The sequence below is a fragment of the Podarcis cretensis genome (assembly GCF_951804945.1).
Source record: "Podarcis cretensis genome assembly, chromosome: 16".
NCBI lineage: Eukaryota > Metazoa > Chordata > Lepidosauria > Squamata > Lacertidae > Podarcis > Podarcis cretensis.
Window position 1 is genome coordinate 29,689,160 of NC_137186.1, and position 24,119 is coordinate 29,713,278.

General features: G+C 44.9%; 1 protein-coding gene across 2 annotated transcripts in view; it reads right to left on the reverse strand.

Annotated features, from left to right (window-relative positions):
* LOC307204911 (carbonic anhydrase 15-like) overlaps nucleotides 1–23,668 on the reverse strand; it is a 49,262-nt gene extending 25,594 nt beyond the window's left edge. Inside the window, exon 1 of one of the 2 annotated variants that reach the window (XM_079957053.1) lies at nucleotides 23,158–23,668. In XM_079957053.1, coding sequence (XP_079813179.1) covers nucleotides 23,158–23,227 — 70 coding nt within the window. In that variant the 5' untranslated portion in view covers nucleotides 23,228–23,668. The remainder of the gene's footprint in view (nucleotides 1–23,157) is intronic. The other variant, XM_079957054.1, reaches the window with a different exon arrangement.
* Between the last annotated feature and the right edge of the window lie 451 nt (nucleotides 23,669–24,119).

Genomic DNA, 24,119 nt, shown 5'->3' on the forward strand with positions numbered 1-24,119 from the left:
CAATTCCTTGATAGAAACGAGGAGGACCTGGTGAAAGGTGTGTTAGAATTGACTTCTGAAACAGATCTTGGAAACCTGACATTTGGACTTAAGTTGCAGGGAGCAACTGGAGGTAATTAATTAATTATGTCTCTGCAATTTTTAACCTGGAACTGCAATGGACTGAACCTTCCCAGAAAAAGACATGAGGTTTTCCACATTTTGAAAAGAGAACAATTGGATTTAATTTGTTTACAAGAAACCCATGTGACAAGGGCACATAGAAGATTGCTTATAAATAAAAGATTAGGACAGGAATTTATCTCATCAGATAAAGTTAAGAAAAGAGGAGTGGTGATTTATGCAAAGGAGAGATTGGCCCCAAAATTGATTTTTAAAGATGAGCATGGAAGAATTTTGGCAATTGAGATACAAATCCAAGGAAAAAATTTTTTGACAGTTGGCATTTATGCACCAAATGAAGGGAAGGCAGAATTTTATAAGAAATTGCATGAGACATTAATGGACTATTTGGATTATAAGGTGATCTTATTAGGAGATATGAATGGCGTGGTTTCTACAAATATGGACAAAGCACAAAGACAGGCGGTCTCCAAGGATGGGAGACTACCTAAGACTTTCTTTGAAATGACCAAAAATATGGACTTGATTGACATCTGGAGAACAAGAAACCCTCTTGAGAGAGAGGGAACTTTCTTTTCAGAGGCTCAGATGACATGGACAAGAATAGATCAAATTTGGATTACTAGTGGAATGGCTCCAAAGATAAAAAAAGTGGAAATCTGCCCAAAGACATGCTCCGACCATAACGCAGTAAAGATGGAAATGAAACTAACAACAGCAGGTTCCTTCAGATGGAGAATGAATGACACCCTATTCAGAGATGTTGAGATTTACAAAAAGGCCCAAAAAACTTTGAAGGATTATTTTGAGATAAATCTGAGGACAGATGTTGAGAAAAGAGTGATTTGGGATGCAAGCAAGGCCGTGATGCGAGGTTTCCTAATACAACAGAATTCCTTAAAGAGGAAGAAACAAAATGAGAAGAAAGATAAGATTTTGGAAAAAATAAAAGAAGGTGAAAAGAAATTGAGGTCTAAACCAAAGTCTCATGAGATTTTGAGAGAAATCAAGTTTTACCAGATGCAGTACATGGAACTGATGAACCAGGAGATAGAATGGAAAATTAAGCAAATGAGACAGAGGACATTTGAATCAGCGGACAAATGTGGGAAACTTCTAGCATGGCAGTTGAAGAAGAGACAGAAATTGAACACATTTACAAGCTTGGAGGTGGATGGAAAGAACATCTTTAAACCAAATGAGATCAGCAACTGTTTTCAGAGCTATTTTAGAAGATTATATGCTCAAGGGCCGGAAAACGAAGGAGATATAGAAGACTTTCTTAAGAAATATGGATTACAAAAAATTTCGCAACAAAGTATGTTGGTTCTAAATGAGAAAATAACAGATCAAGAAATAGAGGGTGCCATTCAAAACATGCAATTAGGGAAATCTCCAGGACCAGACGGACTAACCTCCAGATACTATAAAGCACTGAAGGAATGGTTAATACAGCCGCTTAAGGAGGTTTGTAATGAAATATTAGAGGGGAAAAAGGCACCTGAATCGTGGAAAGAAGCTTTTATTACACTTATACCAAAGACTGAAACTGAAAAAACTCAGATCAAGAACTACCGCCCTATATCATTACTTAATGTGGATTACAAAATATTTGCTGACATTTTAGCAAAAAGACTGAAGAAGGTGTTGGTGGAGGAGATTCATAAGGATCAGGCAGGCTTTCTCCCAGGAAGACATTTATCAGAGAATGTAAGGAATATAATTGACATTATGGAACTGTTGACTGTAAATATTAATACAAAGGCAGTTTTAATTTTTGTGGATGCGGAGAAAGCCTTTGATAATATTTCTTGGAACTTCATGAAGAAGAATCTCCACAGGATGGGGGTAGGCCAAAGGTTTGAAAATGGTATAGGTGCAATATATTCTGAACAAAAGGCAAAGTTAATTGTAAATAATGTGGTTACTGATGAACTTTCTATAGAAAAAGGGACACGGCAGGGGTGCCCAATATCCCCATTACTTTTTATATCAGTCCTGGAGGTTTTGTTGAATATGATCAGGGGGGACCAGCTGGTAAAAGGAGTTCAGGTCGGAGCTAAACATTATAAACTGAAGGCATTTGCAGATGATTTAGTATTGACTTTACAAGAGCCAGACACTAGTACAAAAAGAGTTTTAGAGTTAATCCAAGTCTTTGGTCAGGTGGCAGGATTTAAGCTGAACAAACAAAAAACTAAAGTTTTGGAGAAAAATCTAACAAATGTTGAAAGAGAGAGTTTTCAAAATGAAACTGGGTTAATGGTGGCAAAGAAAGTAAAATATTTGGGGATTAACATGACATCTAAAAATGTGAATTTATTTAAAGACAATTATGACAAATGTTGGACAGAGGTAAAGAAAGATCTAGAAATATGGTCGAACTTGAAGCTTTCCTTGTTAGGCCGAATCGCAGTGATTAAAATGAATGTATTGCCTAGAATGTTATTTTTGTTTCAGACATTACAAATTGTGGATAAACCAGACTGTTTCAAGAAGTGGCAGAAAGATATATCTAAATTTGTCTGGCAGGGCAAAAAGCCCAGAATAAAATTTAAGATACTTACTGATGCAAAAGAAAGAGGGGGGTTTGCCCTGCCGGACTTAAGACTGTACTATGAATCGGCAGCTTTCTGCTGGTTGAAAGATTGGCTACTTCTTGAGAATGCAGACATTCTGGACTTGGAAGGATTTGACAATAGGTTTGGTTGGCATGCATATATATGGTATGACAAGGTTAAAGTTCACAAGGGCTTCAAAAACCATATTGTTAGGAAAGCATTATACAATGTTTGGATTCGATATAAGGATTTGCTGGAAAATAAAACTCCCAGGTGGTTATCACCTATGGAGGCTAAGGAGGTGAAGAAACTTAATATGGAATCCAAATGGCCAAAATACTTTGAAATTTTAGAACAAGAAAGTGGCAAATTCAAATTACAGAGTTTTGAGAAAATAAAGTCCAAGGTACGAGATTGGCTCCATTATTACCAAATAATGGAGACCTTAAACAAGACAGGAAAATTGGCTTCCAGGTGGAGAAATCGAAATTAGAAACAGAATTGTTAGAACCCAATACTAAGAATTTATCAAGAATGTATAATCTGCTGCTGAGGTGGAATACAATAGATGAGACAGTCAAGCCAGCAATGATCAAATGGGCACAGGACATAGGCACAGGACATTATGTTTGCTGACTGGGAACAGTTATGGACCACCGGAATTAAATTTACGGCATGTAATGCCCTAAGAGAAAATATTATGAAAATGATTTACAGGTGGTACATGACTCCAGTCAAGCTTGCGAAGATTTATCATCTGCCCAATAATAAATGTTGGAAATGTAATGAGACTGAAGGTACCTTCTTTCACCTTTGGTGGACCTGCCCAAAGATTAAAGCCTTTTGGGAAATGATTTATAATGAAATTAAGAAGGTACTTAAATGTACTTTTCATAAGAAACCAGAGGCATTTCTCTTGGGCATGGTCGGCCAATTGGTGTCAAGGAAGGATAAGACTTTTTTTATGTACGCCACTACAGCAGCAAGGATCCTTCTAGCAAAGTATTGGAAGACGCAAGAATTACCCACACTGGAAGAATGGCAGACGAAAGTGATTTACTTTATGGGACTGGCAGAAATGACTGGCAGAATCCGTGACCAAGAGAAAGAGACGGTGGAGGAAGATTGGAAGAAGTTTAAAGTATATCTTAAGAACCGTTATAAAATTGAGGAGTGCTAAAATGTCAAGGGGAAGGAAGATGCAGAATTACAGCTGAAATTGTTTGATGATTTAAGGGGAAATTGAGAAAGATAATAAGTTTAAATTGGCAAAAAGGGTTGCTGAAAAACTGTAAAATAAGGATGCAAAAAGGGTGAGGTTTGGGGAAGTCCGAGAAAGGAGGCTTATGAAAATGAGGTTGAGAAATTATATTTGTGTGTTTGCTTGTATTTGTTGATGTTTCTATGTTGTTGCTGTTTTGTTTTAAAATTGGAAAATTAATAAAAATTATTATTAAAAAAAAGAGAGAGAAATAAAGTGGTGGCACAGGGATCAATAGACGGTGAAACGTCCAGGGACCCTGTGTGATCGCCACACAGGGCGGTCAGTTTCCTTTAAATAAATAAAATAAATGAAACCTTACTGAATGCTTCAGTGGAGGAGCGTCTTAAAACAAACACCATCTTTGAAGTACATGGAGATGCCTTGCAAACACAGGAGGAGGGGAAAGGACTTATCGGCAAACTTCCAGTCACACGGCCATGGGACTGAGAGAAGATGAGGCTCCCATTTTCTTTAATTACACACATCTCTCTTTTTCGAGTAGCAGGAAGGCACAGCCAAAGCCAGGAGACCTTAGGGACTCTGGCTGCTCCTGCTCCTGCTGTGCTCTTTATTTCTCCTACAAAACTTTCACTGTTCTTCCCTTCCCTTCTACGCCTCTCTAGGGATGGATAGAACTGTTTCCATCCCTCATTTTTCCAGGCCAATATTCCACCTTTTATTTATTTATTGAATTTATATACCGCCCTGTACCCATGGGTCTCAGGACGGTTCACAGAATAAAATCAAGATATAAAACCACAAAATACACAATAAAAAACCAAACAACCCAATAGCCCCACCCCCCACAAACAAACCCACATTTTAAAAGGGCATAGGATGTAAATCAGGTCAACCAAAGGCCTGGTTAGAGAGACCTTTGCCTAGCACCTAAAGATGTATAATGAAGGCACCAGGCAAACTTCCCTGGGGAGAGCATTCCACAGAATTGATGCTTTTGAATTATGGTGCTGGAGGAGACTTGAGAGTCCCATGGACTGCAAGAAGATCAAACCTATCTGTTCTGAAGGAAATCAGCCCTGAGTGCTCACTGGAAGGACAGATACTGAAGCTGAGGCTCCAATACTTTGGCCACTTCATGAGAAGAGAAGACTCCCTGGAAAAGACCCTGATGTTGGGAAAGATTGAGGGCACAAGGAGAAGGAGACGACAGAGGACGAGATGGTTGGACAGTGTTCTCGAAGCTACCAGCATGAGTTTGACCAAACTGCGAGAGGCAGTGGAAGACAGGAGTGCCTGGCGTGCTCTGGTCCATGGGGTCATGAAGAGTGGACACGACTAAATGACTAAACAACAGCAACCCCCAAGCTACGAACCTGCTCCTTCAGAGGAAGTGTAACCCCATCAAGAGCAGACAATTTCCCATCCCTCTGTTCCAAGGAACCACCCACTAATAGTGCCTCAGTCTTATCTGAATTGAGCTTCAGTCTGTTGGCTCTCATCCAGTCTATTACCGAGGCAAGACACTGGTCCAGCACTTCCACTGCCTCACCTGCAGATGTAAAGGAGAAATAGAGCTGAGTGTCATCAGCATACTGCGGACAACGTACTCCAAACGTCCAGATCACCCCACCCAAGGGTTTCATGTAGATGTTAAACAACGTGGGGGATAGGATTGAGCCCTGTGGAACCCCACATTGAAAGTTCCATGGGGCTGAAAAGCATTCCCCAAGCAACACCCTCTGGAAACAACCATCCAAGTAGGACTGGAACCACTGCAAATTGACACCCACTCCTAGTTTGGAGAGTCTCTCCAGAAGGATACCATGGTCGATGGTATCGAAAGCCGCTGAGAGGCCGAGAACAATTTACAGGGACATGTTTCCCTTGTCTCTCTCTCCACAGAAGTCATCGTACAGGGCGACCACAGCAGTTTCTGTGTCAAAACCAGGCCTAAACCCCGACTGAAATGGATCCAGAAAATCAGTTTCTTCCAAAAGCGCCTTTGGCACCATAGAGCCATTTCCAACGTAGAAAGGAGGTGGTGTTGCGGGCTTCACCCTCCCACCATGCGTGCAGGGGCTGGCTCCTAGCCTCCGCACGATTGAGGGAATCCCAGATCACGTCATCCCCTGGCCAGCCGGGGATCTCCCTCTTTTGCTTCCTCCAGCCCTTTAAGGTTTTCGTCCTTGACCTTGCTATGGACCTCGGTTGGTCGCCGTTGAGAGGCCTGGTAGGAATTTTTCCACTTGGCAAATTGGCAACAGCCACTTGGTTTTTCGCCTACCTTGTAGCAAATCGTCATAACTTCCTGGGTATTGGCGGTTAGGCATTGGTATTGGTATTGGTATTGTTTTGTAGATGGAAGAGGGGAGGAAGCGCCATCACCTGCCCCGCATATTGAAGGGTAGTCCGATAAAGGATTCTGGGGGGCGTGGCCCTGTCCGAAGCCTATGGAGGTGAGGCCCTAAGGCACGCCCCCGAGCGGTGACCCCGGGGGAGTTCCTAGTTGATGTGCATCAGCAGGACTCCCCCTACTGGTGGTTAACCCTTCCCGGACTTCAAGTGAACAGGCTGAAGCCGGATAGTCGGTTAGGACCAATGCCTAAACTAATACCGCTCATCACCTGTAAACAATAAAGTTGTGGCCACATTTAGCCCATTAACCTTAAATATCTGTGTCATGTGACTTTATTTCCACGGGGGGAGGCGGGAACTCGCCACGCAAAACTGTAGAGTTGAAAGAGACCCAAAGATCATCTAGTCCAACCCCCTGAATTGCAGCTGGCCCATACAGGAATTGAACCCGCACCATGCTCTAACCAGCTGATTTTTTTTTTTTTTAAAGTCATGAAAATTCATTTGTTTTATGTACAAACGAAAAGGGTTTGCAAAATACGTTATCAGCCGTATTACTATAAAGCTGGCGGTCACCACATGTAAACCTGTTGATAATTTAGTTGGAGAAGATGATTTAGCCGGGAATAGATGTTTCCATACAACTCTGAGGGAATAGCATCATTAGAATCCCGCAGCAAAACTAAATAGAGGAATGAATATTGTAAAGATGGTTGTGAGATGTTATTTTTTTATGCCCATGTTTAGTTTATCTAGTTTTATCTTTTCATGCATCTGTGAAAAACCAATAAAAATTAGGTTAGAAATCTTTTGTCAGCATTTCGGTGCAAACTGCTCTTTACAAACACATTTGTTCGATCAATACTCCCCCGGTGTAATGCATTTTTTATATGTTGCTTTCACAAAGCTATGCCCTCTTTAGGCACATTTTTCCTAATGTAAGTAATTTTGTACCCAGAATTGGGTTGGAGAACTGCATCACAACATTTGTAGAAGTACGGAGTTCGGAGAAAAGGTGGCTGTACTTCAGTTGGTGTGTCGTTTTCAAAAGTGTGAATTTGGTAGGTGTTAGGTTGCGGGTGAACATATCAGGCGACACAGCGATTCTTCAAACAGCTCTTGTTTATTCACAGGCCAGGACAGAACTGAACTGAAGGGTTCAGTCAGCCTGCTTATATAGAGCTCCAGTACAATGTAACTGTAACAATTTTCTAAAACTATCCAATCACTGAACGTCACTTTCGATCCCTTATTTGCATAACTATCTACAGTATCCCCCTGCTGGCCCAGGGTGAGAACTTCAGTACATAACAGTAGGTTTGCATTAAGATTCACACCAAACCAAATTGCTTCCCCAGCCACTGTCATTGAAATTCTAATCAATATTGATCCAGAGCAGATTCCAGCGTATAGTTAGCAGAGTAAAAACATAAACATGTTGCATGATTCCCCAAAAGTAGACCAGAGGCCATTGTATTTCAGCAGAGCTTTACTGCTACTGAAGGCAAATGAGCATAATGGTCACAAATCCAATACATTCAGGATTGGCACTGTCCGTAAGAAATCCAGTTGCAGCAAACTTAACTTAAACTTACAATAAGTCTAAACCTTAACACTAAGTATACTATGTACAAAACACCACACCAGAAGGGAAAAAAGAGACAGAAAAGAGTGAAACCCAGGCTCTCCTTCTGGCCTTACTTTTATAGTCAGCATGACCTTGACAGAAAGAGATTACAGACCCAGTTTAAGCCAGCTCTATTCAGCTTCTCTGAAGGAATAACCCAAACATCATGAACCTTCTGCTTCTTTCGCACAGAAAAGCTTCCAGAACCCTCATGAATTAATTAGAATAGGAAAGATCTCTACACATCAGATCAATACTTTATGCGCTAAGAAATGCAAACTGACAGCCATTACACTCTCTCTCTCTCTCTCTCTCTCTCTCTCTCTCTCTCTCTCTCTCATTTCCCCAAAGGCAAGAAAGAGTTCAGCTCAGGATCTGGGCCCTTTCTAGCAGTTGTGCAGTTAAGGCAGGCATAGGCAAGCACGGCCCTCCAGATGTTTTGGGACTACAACTACCATCATCCCTAACCACTGGTCCTGTTAGCTAGGGATGATGGGAGTTGTAGTCCCAAAACATCTGGAGGGCCGAGTTTGCCTATGCCTGAGTTAAGGCCTGCATATGGGGCAGTTCCTCCAGCAACATCAGCGGCCCTCAGCCAATTCCAGCCACATTCCTTCCTGAAACCTGTCCAGGGGGTGTCATTGCCTCCTAGCTCCCTCCTCCTTGGAACATAAGAAGAACCAGCTAGATCAAACCAACATCCTGTTCTCCCAGTGGTCAACCAAATTCCTGCAGGTGACCCGCAAGCAGGACCGGAGTACAGCATCATCTTCCCCCTTGTATGGCTTCCAGCAACTAGTACCCAGAATGTAGCTGCTTCCAACTATGGAGGCAGCGCAGAGCCATCAGGACTTGTAGTCATCAATAGCTTTCTCCTCCATGAGTTTGTTCAATTATCTTTTAAAGTGGCCGCCGAGACCAGATAACACCAGTCCTGAATGAACTACACTGGCTCCCAGTACATTTCTGAGCACAATTCAAAGTGTTGGTGCTGACCTTTAAGGCCTGAAATGGCCTCAGCCCAGTATAGCAGAAGGAGCATCTCCACCCCCATCGTTCAGCCCGGACACTGAGGTCCAGCTCCGAGGGCCTTCTGGCTGTTCCCTCAATGTGAGAAGTGAAGCTACAGGGAACCAGGCAGAGGGCCTTCTCGGTGGTGGCACCCACCCTGTGGAACACCCTCCCACCAGATGTCAAAGAAATAAACAACTATCTGACTTTTAGAAGACATCTGAAGGCAACCCTGTTTAGGGAAGTTTTTAATGTTTGATATTTTGTTGTGTTTTTAACATTCTGTTGGGAGCTGCCCAGAGTGGCTGGGGAAACCCAGCCAGATGGGTGGGGTATAGATAATAAATGATGGTGGTGGTGGTGATGATGGTGGTCATCATCATCATCAAAGTTGGAGGCCTCCTGGAGGTCCCAGGTCCTGACTCAGTATGGCTGCTTCTTCGCAGGGGAAGGGCCAGAGCTCAGCAGCAGAACATCAGAAGGTCTCAGGTTCCACCTCCAAGTAGGTTTCCCTACTTGGGAATGACCCCTGCATGGAATCTTGAAGAGCTGCTGTCAGTCAGTGCAGGCAGTATGGAGCTAGCTAGGTCTAACTCGGTTTAACGTAGTTTCCTAGGTTCCTCCCTACCTCCTTTCTCCATAGAAGCAACCAGGAAAAGCAAGTGTCAGATTTGGACTCAGTTCTGTTTGGCAGGCTGGTTTCCACCATGCTTGGAAGGTCATCCAAGAGGCAGTGAACCCAGAGAAATGAGCACAGGTAGCATAAGACTCTTGCACACACACCCAAACGCTGCCAACGCTGCCTTCTCAGCAGTGGCGTAGCGTGGGTTGTCAGCACCCGGGGCAAGGCAAGTAATTTGCGCCCCTAACCCCTAACCTGCCGCCACTGCCAGCTTCTTCTTGCTGCTGCCTGGGCTGGGGTATTTACGGTAAGGTAGCCGCGGCCGCGGCGGCGGGTCCGTGTCAAGTGATCTGAGGCGAGTTGCCGCTGGCGCTGCCGCCCAAACAACGCCGCTTGCCCGGAGGAGGAGGAGGGCAGAGAGGTGAGGAAAATGCAACATGGCCCAGCAGCTGCAGCAGCGGCGGCGGCGGGGCTGTGAGGAGGGGCTGCCTGGCGCGCCCTCCGCGGCCCTGACGCGCAGGGACCACGGCGAGCGCTGAGAGCCACTGCCTGCCGGACGCCTTCAGCCCGGACGCGCACACAGCTCGTCGGTTCCGTGAGACATGGGGCTCTGCTACAGCCTGCGCCCGAGGCTCTTCGGCGCCTCCGGAGACGGTGAGCGCGCCCCCCAGATGTTGCGGCCAGTGCGGCCAGCCCCCCCTGCACCCCCCACGCTACGCCACTGCTTCTCAGGCTGCGACCGATGGAAGTAATGAGGAAGTTTGTTTTGTGCAGCAAGAACGGGGTGAGTTCCACCCTGTGGCCTCTTCATTGTGCACTGATTAGATATCAGTCATTCTGCTCCATCCTTTCCCAGCTGGAGAAAAACCAGAGGAGCCTTTGATTTGCTTATTGGTTGGCGCCAGCTGTGTCTGAACCACAGCAAAGGTGCAGGCAGGTAGAGATGTTGAGGAGAATCCTCAAGCAAATCCTTCTCATTCCAACTTTCCAACTTTTTGTTTTAAGTGAGATTTATCTTGCAGATCCAGAATTATTATTATTTTCTCCAGGAGGAAAGCAGGTTTTCAAAGTCTGTTAAACTTAGTTTGGCACTGGAAAATTGAAGCACCTGGTCTCAGGCTGGGGTGGCAGTGTCACCCGAGTGCAGCAGCGACTGTCCCCACTTGTGATTCCCAGGACTTGGAATTCTGAAGCATGTTGCCTCTGACCGTGGGGGACGGAACAGAGCCTGATCTTCCATAAGTGCTAAAGTCTGTCTGTCTGTCTGTCTGTCTGTCTGTCTGTCTGTCTGTCTCTCTTTCTGTCTGTCTGTCTTGTGGAATGTAACATAAGCAGTCAAGTGGAGCGTCTCCACCCCCATCGTTCTGCCCGGACGCTGAGGTCCAGCGCCGAGGGCCTTCTGGCAGTTCCCTCATTGCGAGAAGCAAAGCTACAGGGAACCAAGCAGAGGGCCTTCTCGGTAGTGGCGCCCGCCCTGTGGAACGCCCTCCCATCAGATGTCAAAGCAATAAACAACTACCTGACATTCAGAAGACATCTTAAGGCAGCCCTGTTCAGGGAAGTTTTTAATGTGTGACATTTTAGTGTATTTTTTGTCTCTGTGGAAGCCGCCCAGAGTGGCTGGGGAAACCCAGCCAGATGGGCGGGGTACAAATAATAAATTATTATTATTATTATTATTATTATTATTATTATTATTATTATTATCAAGTACAACACTTCCTGTTTGCCCAGAGTGGACACACAGGGGGGTATTACTCCAGCTAGGAGGACTTCCTGTCACACCTGGTCTGGAGTTCCTCCCCCTGCATGTGACCAGGTAGGTGGGCATGACCCTGGAAGACCCCATAAAAGGGGCTGGTCACGCAGCCATCTTCCTCTTCCTCCTCTTCTTCTTGATGCCATGCTCTCCTGAAACTGATGTATTTTGCTGTCTGCTGGTTCTCAGCCAGCAGGACATGGGCTCATTCCCATATGGGATAAACTCAAACCCTCTTCTGTAACTCTAAGCTAAAGCCTGCCTTCAGGGATCCAACCATGAACTGAATGTGAGTAAACTTATTGTTACTTTTAAAAGAAGCTTTATTCTTTTTAGGAGAGATTAAAAGGGGACTTACCAGGAACAAAACCCAATTTGAACAAAGCCAGATTGGATTGCTTACGTAAAGAGATTCAAACAAATCTACCAACTAGCTTCCTGCTATATATTGGGGAATGTCACTCTGCTGCTGACTCACAAGCGTGATTTAGGAAGGTTCTATTAAATCAATATATCCTCTCTTGGTATCTACATTCCCACATGTCTGTCTGTCTGTCTGTCTGTCTCTCATAGTGACTGGTCTGTAGAGCGCTTCCCTTTGACTGGCCAAGTGATGGCAGCTGGGAAGGCCAGTTCCAGAAGATGGAACATTTGACGAGGCCCCCAAAAGTGAAGATGCTCCACGACTCTAGCAGTGCTATCATCTCCACTTTGCACAGAATATTGAAGAGTATCAGATGCAGTCTGAGACCCCACTGGCTCTACACCTTAAATGCAGCATACTACCACTTCAAACAGTTACAAAGGTAAAGGTAAAGGGACCACTGACCATTAGGTCCAGTCGTGGCCGACTCTGGGATTGCGGCGCTCATCTCGCTTTATTGGCCAAAGGAGCCGACATACAGGTCATGTGGCCAGCATGACTAAGCCGCTTCTGGCAAACCAGAGCAGCACACGGAAACACAATTTCCCTTCCCGCCGGAGCGGTACCTATTTATCTACTTGCACTTTGACGTGCTTTCAAACTGCTAGGTTGGCAGGAGCAGGGACCGAGCTCACCCCGTCGCAGGGATTCGAACTGCTGACCTTCTGATTGGCAAGTCCTAGGCTCTATGGTTTAACCCACAGTGCCACCCGTGTCCCTTCAAACAGTTATGGCTTTCCCCAAATAATTCTGGGAGCTGTAGTTTGTTAAGAGTGCTGAGAGTTGTTAGAGCTCCCTACTTATCTCAGAAAACTATAGTTTCCAGAATTCTCTGGGAAGAGGGATTGATTGGCTTTAAAAGAAGATTGGACAAATTCATGGAGGAAAGGGCTATCCATGGCTGAGACTGTAAGTAAGAGCCAGGGAGTGGAGTTGAAATCAAAGATGAGGAGGAGCAAAGAGCACCATCTAGTGGTCATGGCATCAAACTCCACTGCCCTTCAGAAGGAGAAAGTCAACAAATACCAGCTGTCCTGTCACTGACAGCAAGCCTTTCCTTCTGTTTAAAAGTGACGGCTGGTGAAACGGTCCACCAAGCTTAGTCTGCCCTTAGTTAGGCTCCACTGGTCTGCCTTCTTACTGACAACCAGCCCAGGGCATGGCCCAGGCTGCCAGCTTCTTCTTCCTCCTTTCAGTATTGACTCAGCAGTGAGGAGGAGGGAGAGAGAATTAGCTGCATCATTGGCTCTGCCTGTCAATTGGTTTGGGGGTTTTGGTGTCCCCTGCTGGTTTCTTCCCTGCCTGCCACCCTATCAGTCCGGACGGGCCACAGAAGCTACAAATCCAGAAAGGAAACTCCATGTGGATCCTTTGTTGTTCTTGCTGACATGTTCCAAAAAAAAAAAAGATCTAACAACTTCTTATTTGGCGATCCCTCGTAGCCGAGTAAGATTGTCTTCCATAAACACGGTCTTAACACTGAGTCCGTAAGTGACTGTGGAGGCCAATTCTGGATCCACACCTCCTTCCACAGTGGGGACATAGGTTTCTGGGCAGGAGTTGATCACAGTGAGGGTTTGCCAAGCATGCTTTTCTCTTAGCACATTTCTCCCTTTTGTCCTGAGTTCGAATGTCTTCAAAGCCCATGACACCTTTGGTAAAGGATATTCTCCAATTGGAGCATTCGCAGGCCATTGTTTATCAGTTGTCAGTGTTTATACTACTTTTTTTAGATTTGCCTTGAGACAGTCTTTAAACCTCTTTTGTTGACCACCAGCATTACGCTCTCCATTTTTAAGTTTGGAATAGAGTAGTTGCTTTGGAAGACATTAATCAGGCATCTGCACAACATGACCCGTCCAACAAAGTTAATGTTGAAGAATCATAGCTTCAACATTTTCCCCCTCCCACATACTTTCATTTTTCACTTCCCAATAGACAGTGAACATTCTCCAAATGCACTTGAGCACATGCGGACTTCATGGCAATGTTTATTTTTTTTCCTTTAAGGGTTTGCCTTCCTGATAATTTTTTGAACTTCTGCAAACCTGAGGGTTTACCCGATATCTTCATCTTGTGTTCCTGTTTTCACTACGTGAGCCAACGGCACTCAAAGCCTGAGCATTGCGAAAAACAGGAGGAACTGATGGGGCCAAAATTCCGCTATATAAAAGAAGTAAACTATCCAGAATGGGCTGGCAGAATTTGATGGTGATGACTGCAATCCTAATCCTGCTGTCTGCCTACTAGAATATAAAAAGGTAAAAAATGTAAAGGACCCCTGGACAGTTAAGTCCAGTCAAAGGTGACTATGGGGTTGTGGCACTCATCTCGCTTCAGGCTGAGGGAGCTGGCGTTTGTCCACAGACAGCTTTCCGGGTCATGTGGCCAGCAGGACTAAAACGCTTCTGGCACAACAGAACACCGTGATGGAAACCAGAGCACACGGAAACGCCGTTTACCTTCCTGCAGCAGCTGTTTATCTACTTGCTCATAGAAACAATGTTTACCTTCCTGCTGCAGCGGTACCTATTTATCTACTTGCACTGGTGTGCTTTCGAACTGCTAGGTTAGCAGGAGCTGGAACAGAGCAACGGGAGCTCACTCCATCGCAGGGATTCGAACCGACGACCTACCGATCAGCAAGCCCAAGAGGCTCAGTGGTTTAGACCACAGCGCCACCCACATCCCATTAGAATATAAGAACCCAAGGCAAGTCTGCCGGATCAGGCCACTGGCCCATCTAGTGCAGTATCCTGTTCTCATAGTGGCTGACCCAAATCATGTGAGAATCCTGTAAACAGGACATGAAGACAACAGCACTCTGCCCACCTGCAATTCCCAAGCAACTGATAATCGTTCAGAGGCATAATGCTTTTGACAGTGGAGGGAGAACTTGGCTGCAATGACTAGTAGCCACTGATAGCCTTGAACTCCATGGATTTGTCTGATCCGCTTTTAAAGCCATCCAGGTGAGCATGTCACCTCCCAAGGACTGCAGTCTTTCCTCGTAGGAAAGTCAGACCATCCCCTTGATCATTTTGCTTGCCATCTTGGCTGCCATATCCAGCAGGATCTGCTTCTGAGTACATCTGGTTAGGATCGCTCTGTTAGTTAGATTAAACGAAGGAAGCTAATTATTTAACCTTGTGTTTATCTGCTGTCCAAAACTGGAATTTTCTTATTGGCCCAGTAAGACATGTTCTTATGAAGTCTCACCTCCAGACCGGATTATTGTAACTCGCTCTACGTGGGGCTGCCCTTGAGACTGACCCAGAAACTCCAGCGGGTGCAGAATGCCGTGGCGAGACTCCTTACGGGGTCCTCGCTGCGAGATCACATTCACCTGGTGCTATACCAGCTGCACTGGCTCCCAGTGGGGTACAGGATCAGGTTTAATGTGCTGGTTTAAACCTTTAAAGCCCTATACGGCCTAGGATCCTCGTACCTACGGGATCGCCTCTCCTGGTATGTCCCACAGAGGACCTTACGGTCTTCAAACAAAAATATCTTGAAGGTCCCAGGCCACAGGGAGGTTAGGCTGGCCTCAACCAGAGCCAGGGCTTTTTCGGCTGTGGCTCCAATCTGGTGGAATGCTCTGTCAACAAGAGACTAGGGCCCTGAGGGACTTGACATCTTTCCGCAGGGCCTGCAAAACAGAGCTGTTCCACCAGGCCTTTGGCCAGGGCACAACCCTCACAGAAATCTAGCCCAATGGTTGCCATTAATCTGATTTGAACTGATTTTATAATGAAATGATTTTATAATGTTGTATTATTTTACTGTTGTTAGCCGCTCTGAGCCCGGCTTCAGCTGGGGAGGGCAGGATATAGATAAAATATTATTATTATTATTATTATTATTATTATTATTATTATTCCATGGTTGAGATTTGACTGATGCATCATAAACACCAGTGATGTTGGATGCTGAGCTAGATAGATCAATGGTTGGACTTGCCAGCAGACAGATTCCTGTATTCAGGGGATGAACTGTAGCTCAATGATAGAGCAGCTGCTTATTATTATTATTATTATTATTATTATTATTATTATTATGGCTTTTTTCAACCAAAGCTCACCAGAGCTCAGCTCCAGCACCTCTAAGGTGGACACCATTCCCATTCTAAGGAAACAAGGGAGAAGTTCATGGTGAGTTCCAGTGCCTCTTTTTCTAGAAAAATAGCACATTACTATTGCTGTTGTTGTTAATTTGATTTATATATCACCCTTTATCAAAAGATCCTGAAAAAGATCCAGGTTAGTGTTCAGCACATAGCTGTCAACTTACAGATTTGAAAATAAGGGACCAGCAGCCGCGAAAATAAGGGACCAGCCGCCAAAATAAGGGACCTGCAGCCTCACCTGTTCCAGGCACTCCAGTCTTCCTGTCCTCCTGCAGTCTGGTCAAACTCATGCTGGTAGCTTCGAGAACACTGTCCAACCAACTTTGTAACCAGAGGTTCAACTGAATAGAATCTGAATCACATGCACCACAAGGCCTATGCAGCCTCAACTTAAGATGGCTCCCCGGCCTGGCTTTGCACTGCAAAGTTTGCAGCAGCACGTGCAACAAAATGGCGTCCAGCATTCAAAAACCCCCTCAGCTTGCATTAACTAGCCACACACAAGGCATGCAAGCTCCACCCCCCAGTCATTCTTAGACTTCTTATTGGGTGAGCAACACAGCCAAGCAACACAGTTGGAGCCTCCCTCCTCCCTGGCCGGCAGGGAGGGAGGGAGAGGAGCTGCTTCCTTTGAAATTTAAGGGACATCATTTAAGGGACATCTATCAATAAGGGACAGCAGCGGGACATGGCACTGGAATAAGGGACTGTCCCTTCAAATAAGGGACACTTGACAGCTATGGTTCAGCATTGCATTTAGTCTACCTATAACATATAACCTACCAGGCACCCTTGATTTCATCCCCAAATTTCAAAGCTAAATCATCTCAGTTGCCACTTGCAGCAGTGAATCTTTTCCATGCTAATATTTTTAATATTTTTTATTTTTTGAGCACCCAAACCCTTCCTAGCAAATACCCACCAGTTCCAATGAGATTACATTGAATCAGCTCCAAACCTGTTGACTCAGGTTGTTGGTGGTTTTCCTTCTTTTTCTTCTTCTTCTTCTCCTTTTTTAAGTAATAGGCTCTAAGTAAAAAAAACCCAACACTCATATCCTGCTTGGCAGAGAACAAATGTGTTTGACGGTAGGAAGCAACGCCATCCCTGCTGAGCTACAAATTGAATGGCACTGCAGAGAAAATACTGCACGCTCATTTCATTCATCCATCCATCCACCCCCCCAGTGACGCCAGGAAGCTCAGGAGCTCAGAGATAATAGCCAATGGATTCACAGGAAGTGAAAGTGAAGGACGAAGGGGGTGAGAGGTCATTGGGGTCACTGGGGGGCGTTGGGGGATTGGGCACTGCTGAGTTGTTTTTTTAAATAAACCTAACTAGCTTTAACAAACTAGCTGTGTGAGTTGTCTGGAGACAGTTGGAGGATGGATGGCAGTTAACAGATTGAATCCTGACAAGACAGAAGTACTGTTTTGGGGGGACAGGGGACAGGTGGGTGTGGAGGATTCCCTGGTCCTGAATGGGGTAACTGTGCCCCTGAAGGACCAAGTGCGCAGCCTGGGAGTCATTTTGGACTCACAGCTGTCCATGGAGGCGCAGGTCAATTCTGTGTCCAGGGCAGCTGTCTACCAGCTCCATCTGGTACGCAGGCTGAGACCCTACCTGCCCGCGGACTGTCTCCCCAGAGTGGTGCATGCTCTAGTTATCTCCCGCTTGGACTACTGCAACGCACTCTACGTGGGGCTACCTTTGAAGGTGACCCGGAAACTGCAATTAATCCAGAATGCTGCAGCTAGACTGGTGACTGAGAGTGGCTGCCAAGACCATATAACACCAGTCCTGAAAGAACTACATTGGCTCCCAGTGCGTTTCTGAGCACAATTCAAAGTGTTGGTGCTGACCTTTAATGCCCTAAACATCCTCAGCCCAGTATACCTGAAGGAGCGTCTCCACCCCCATTGTTCAGCCCGGACACTGAGGTCCAGCTCCGAGGGCCTTCTGGCAGATCCCTCCTTGCAAGAAGTGAGGTTACGGCAGAGGGCCTTCTCGGTAGTGGTGCCCACCCATCAGATGTCAAGGAAATAAACAACGATCTGACTTTTAGAAGGCATCTGAAGGCAGCCCTGTTTAGGGAAGTTTTTAATGTTTGATGTTTTGTTGTGTTTTTAATATCCTGTTGGAAGCCACCCAGAGTGGCTGGGGAGGCCTGGCCAGATGGGCGGGGTATAAATATGTTGTTGTTGTTGTTGTTGTTGTTGTTGTTGTTGTTGTTGTTAACAAAGAGAAATAACAGAAAAGGGTGCAACACAAAAGCTAACACCAGAAAGCTAACAAGAGAGTTTCCAACCACACTGTACTCAGCCCCTGGTTTTTAAGTGCCCCTTCACCGATTCCAGCATCACCTCCTGCTCAAACCTCTGCCAATGTTTAAAATTGTCCCTTTTTCCCTCTTAGTACTTTTCCACCCCTGCTTTAGTCAAGTCCCTGGCTGTTGTTGAACACCACCATTTTCCTCTCAGTGTTTCTCCATCCACACTTTACTCAAACTCCAGCCACTGTTTTTAGCAGGCACTTTTCCCCCTTTCAGTGTTCCTCCTTTCACTGTGTACTCCAACTTCTCCCTCTTCTGTTCCTAAGCTGCCCCCCTTGAGAAAGATCAAGGATGTAGAGCCTTCAAGTATTCCATAGTTCTTTACTAAAAACCTCTGCCCTTGTTTAAAACTGCCATTTCCCTCTTGGTTTCTCCCGCCCCAACCTTATTCAAATTTGGGTCGTCGTTTTAAATCACCACTTTCCCCCTCTTAATGTCACTCCCTTCTCAGCCACTGCTGTTTCACGACCTGCCTTCCTTTTTGCTCCCCTGACTCCATGCAAATCCAGCATTGGTGAGGACACAGCCTCCAATGGCGGCTGCACAATGACATCCTTATATTTTTATTATATTGAGAGATAAAAAGAAATACAATGCTCTTAGTACGTATTGACATTCCACATTTCCTCTGCGATATTTTCTGGGATTATTTGTCCTGCGTCATTCGTATTTGCTCCAGTTGTTATCATTACACGTTAGGCTTATTTCTATGGGGGTTTTTAATCATTTCGTATGCATATATATTTCATTACAAGTGTGAGATTCAACAAAATGAGAGAGAGAGAGAGAGAGAGAGAGAGAGAGAGAGAGAGAGAGAGCGCGTAAGTATTGGTCATTGACATTCATTCCAAGTATCTTGAGGGTCAAAGATGAATGCTCTTCCATTAATATATATATATATGTTTCTATATCTGTGTCAAAATTAGAAACAGCTAGCCTAACAACCAGAAGATCTGGGAGCCACAGCTGGAGGGAACCATGCAAGAAAGAAAGCTAATGTTTGTTGTTCGTGGTGGTGCACTTTAATTTCTCACTTAGAAATGAAATGGTCTCTCAGGGTAGTACTTGGGCCAGAAATATTTTATTTTTAACCAACTGTTTATCTCTTCTTGAAAGTAAGGGTCCAATCCTTCCATGTGTGTGTGTGTGTGTGTGTGTGTGTGTTTGTTTGTTTGTGTGTCACTCCACAAGTAATATCCAAAGATAGACCCACACAGAGTACACCCATGGAAAATAATAGCCATGACAAACCTAGGCCTATTAATTTCAATGGTTCCATTCTGAATAAAATATAGTTGCATATGTGTGGAAAGGGAAAGAAATAAGGCTCAGTGGAGTTCTCCTGCGTTCTTAAGAATATATCAATACAGTGGAACCTCTATTTGCGACCATAATCCATTCCGGAGGTCTGTCTGGAGGTCGAAACGGGTTGCTGGGAGAGGCGCCGTTGTGCGCATGTGTGAACGGTGGCAAACCCACCGGTTACTTCTAGGTTTGCTGCGGTCATGACTTGGAACAACCGTAAGAAGAGGCGATGGTAAGTAGAGGTTCGACTGTAGTTTCTTTAGTGCAAGACACATGCTTTAGTTAAAATGGGTAGTTTTTAGTTGCATCCTTGCTTGTATCTTCCTATATACATAAAAAGGTAAGGTCGTCACCACACAGCTCCCACTGGAGGACTGGCAGTGCCACATCACAATCCTGGATTTTCATGGAGGAAATTTCAAGAGGCCAAGAAAAGCGGGCTTAGCATGGGGTGGGGAAACTCTAGGCAGAGGCAAATTCAGGGGAACGTGACCCTTTCGATCACACTGGGCACAAAGCCTTGGGTGTGCCACCAGGGGTACTACAACCATAATATGTAATGAAAGGAAGGGGCGCTAAACAGGGTGCTGCTGAAATTTGGGACCCCAAGGTCTGCTACTACTCTAGGGGGTTAATGTGAGGGGTGGGCAGGTGGTTAGTGAGTGGAGTCAGCAAGGGCACAGTTGTGTGCATGTCTGTGTGCCAAAATCAAACTTTTTTATTTCTATTTTCATTGGGTTGTAGTCACCTAAATTCTACTCAGAGTAGAATTTCCCACTGGGATTATTAGTAAACATTAGTAAGTTCATCCTCTGAGGCCCTTCTCCCTTTGAGGGTGGTAAAACAAGCACAGGCCTTTTCAGTGATGGCTTCCTGCTTCTTTTCAGCCAGACTTTTGGTCTTTCGCTTGGTAGTATACCTGACGGAGCGTCTCCACCTCCATCGTTCAGCTGAGGTACAGCTCTGAGGGCCTGCGAGAAGTGAGGTTACAGGGAACCAGGCAGAGGGCCTTTTTGGTAGTGGCACCCACCCAGTGGAACACCCTCCCATCACAATGTCAAGGAGATAAAGAACTATCTGACTTTTAGAAGACATCTGAAGGCAGCACTATTTAGGGAAGCTTTTAATGTTTGAAGTTTTATTCTGTTTTTAGTGTTCTGTTGGGAGATGCCCAGGGTGGCTAGGGAAAACCAGCCAGATGGGTGGGGATTAAATATTATTATTATTATTATTATTATTATTATTATTATTATTATTATTAAGTTTTAGATGCTGTGGCCCTCATGAGCAAGTGGGGTGTGTTAGAATGCCTTTTATGTATATACATGTTTTAAGCTTTTATTTGTTTTAGTTTTATATTAGTTTAAACTTTTGCATTATATTGTAAATGGCTTTAAGTTTACTGGTCATTTTAAAAGGTGACTATTAAGTGCAATAAATAATAGCAGTCATGTACGTCAACTTCCATGGATCTACTCTGAGTAGGACTAACGTGGAATATCACCCATTGCCATTTCTGTTGGAATAACACACATTTATTATTACTGTTCTCTATTTGTTTTGTTTTTGATTACCAGCTTTCTGTATACTGCAATCCTGGAGTGCCCTCGCCATAGCTGAGAATTTGGTTCATAAAAATCACCTCCCATTAGCAAATCAGAGTGACTCCAAATCGACTTTCACCAACCGCCCCCTTAAAATGCATTTGTGGTTGATTCCCTTGTGGGGGCAGTTGCATCACACTGGATTTACACCCAACCTGAGTGAAATATATTCAGAGTTGAGAGTGGATTTCATGCTCTTTATTCAGCTCATAGTGGTGAGGAGGGATAGAAGTTCCCCCAGAATGTCTGCTTTATATACATTATTTACACAATGGGCCCCACATGATTGGCTAATTCTGGGATTCACCTGTAGGCCAATCTGGTTGCGGATTCACTTCCACCTGGAGCTGGATTGGGTGGCTCCTGTGGACCAATCAGGTTGCTGCATTCTGAATCCAATTGTTCTAGGACCAATCAGGCTGCTGCATTCTGAATCCTATTGTTCTAGGACCAATCAGACTGCTGCATTCTGAATCCTATTGTTCTAGAACCAATCAGGCTGCTGCCTTTTGGATCCTATTCAACTCAGTACATAACACTGAGAATCAAATCCACTGGAGTCAAGATGCGTGTCCAAATTTTACATTGACAGGCGCACACTGTCAACGACTCCAGCAGGGGCCTTGATCCCAAATGCACCAACACATCCCTGCCCTTTGCAGCACCTCCATTAACACACCCTGCCAGTGGTTTGGTCGGGGGTGGCATGATCACAAGCATGGGCACATGCTGGAAAGATGCCAAGAGAGACGGCCATGTGGCCATTACAATGTGGCCACAGATCCAGTCTGAATATTCTCAAGGCTTAGGTGTGCATGCTACCTGCCATGAATCAGCCCTCTGCGATAATGATTCATTTAAAAGTATCTCCATCTCTCACACACAGCAACAGAACCCATCAGTGACTCCTGTTAAATAGGGAAGAGAGGACTTCAAAGTTCTGGCACAAGGGTGCCTCTCTTTTAAGGTAAAGGGACCCCTGATCATTAGGTCCAGTCGTGGCTGACTCTGGGGTTGCGGCGCTCATCTCGCTTTATTGGCCGAGGAAGCCAGCGTACAGCTTCCAGGTCATATGGCCAGCATGACTAAGCCACTTCTGGCGAACCAGAGCAGCGCACGGAAATGCCATTTACCTTCCCGCCAGAGCAGTACCTATTTATCTACTTGCACTTTGACATGCTTTCGAACTGCTAGGTTGGCAGGAGCAGGGACCGAGCAACGGGAGCTCACCCCATCGCGGGGATTCGAACCGCCGACCTTCTGATTGGCAAGTCCTAGGTTCTGTGGTTCAACCCACAGCGCCACCCACGTCCTGCCTCTCTTTTAGCCCATCTGCAAATTACAAAGCACGGCGCTTAATCAAGGTTGACACCCAGCCAAGGACGAACAATGGCAGCCCAGACTGGAATTTGAGGGAGGTTTTTCTGTCTCGGTTCAACAGCATCAGGAAGCGCTGAGGAGCCTCAACAGAGTTGGCCAAGGACCAACAGGTGTCTAGAGCAAGGTGGGTCCAGGTGGGAGATAAGGGGTTGCTGAACCCTGGTCTAAACTGCACTATTGACCAGCAATCCACCCACACTTTGAGAGGGTCCCTCCAACTCATGATTTTTTTTTTGGGGGGGGGGATATTCAGTTCAGTTCACAATTCAAGGCAAACTCTACCCGATTTGAACCAAACCACAGCCACTCATCAAAATTCGCACTTCTCCAGCAGGTAACATGCATTTTTTAAAAAAAAAAAAAAAAAACCACACACACTAGAGCAAAACATGCCTTAAAATGCATATATTTGGGTTTTTTTTAAAAAAAAATGGTGTATGAGGAACTGGCTTTGCCCAAAAAAATGTTTGTATTAGGTATGGTTACAAAGGAAAACGAGGATATTGACACTAACACGAATTCTCACGGGGACTGAGAATTTTGTTTTGTTTTGCCTTAAAATGTAAATTGATGGGCAAAAGGTGGAGAGCGGAAGGGAAGACTGGACCAAACCGAGAAATTGAAATTTGACTAAAGCACCCATCCCTAACCAGATCCATTCAGAAGAGAGATAAAGAGCATCATCTCTCAATGACCAGCTCACCTGCTGTGCCCGCTTGAATGACAAAAGGCAAAGTGAGAAAAGTTATCCCAGGAAGACGCAGCATCCTCATTGCAGCCAGACGGGTCCTGGCAGTCTGGAGACTCCCCGAGGGATGAGATGCGCTGGAAACCCCAGGCAGGGGGAAAGATCCAGTAAGCAGTGTCCTCAGCTCTGTCTTCTGCGCCCTTCTTCTTCTTCCTCCTGCTACTGAGGAGAAAGTCCCCGGGCATCAAACCCCCGACCGGAGGAAGCTCCTTCTACACCAGCCACGGCTGTCAAGAGAAGCCAAGGAAGAAGGGATCTCCAGCGCCAGCTCTTCTGTACCGGCTGCTGTTAAATATTCATCGCAAGGAGACCAAGGCTGAGCGCTTAACTCTTTGTCTCCTGACAAGAAGCAAGCCTAAAAATGAGGGGCAACAGGAGGGTTAACCCCCACTTGAAAAAGAATATGTATTTGCCAGCCCTGATATCTGACATCAGGGCTGGGCAGGATGCCAATGTGATCAAAAGGATCTTAAGGACAAGAAAGGCTTGCTATATCCAACAGCAGTCCCTATTTATTTTCAATTTTATTTATGCTTTTCATGTTTACACATCTCATTAATTTTACAATCGTTCCAACGTTTCAAAACTTGACTTCCTCCCCCCCTCTTTCTGCGGTTCCGTAAATTTATTTTTTAATATCTTCTGCAGATCCAAATCCATTTAGTTTGCTCGTTTATTTATCTGCTTTAAATATATACTCTTATAAAACTGCAGGTGGTTACAATGTTCTTATCGGCTTGCAATTTATCTGTAAATATTAAATAAACCATTTCCATTCGTTTATATATAAAGTTTGTTATCTTGATTTCTTATGTTTCTGGTAAGCAGTCCCTATTTAAGTTCCTGGGATCTGGTTAATCACAGTCCTGGTTTGGACTTAGGGAATTTTTTATTTTAAAAAATTTCTGCGTGCCTTT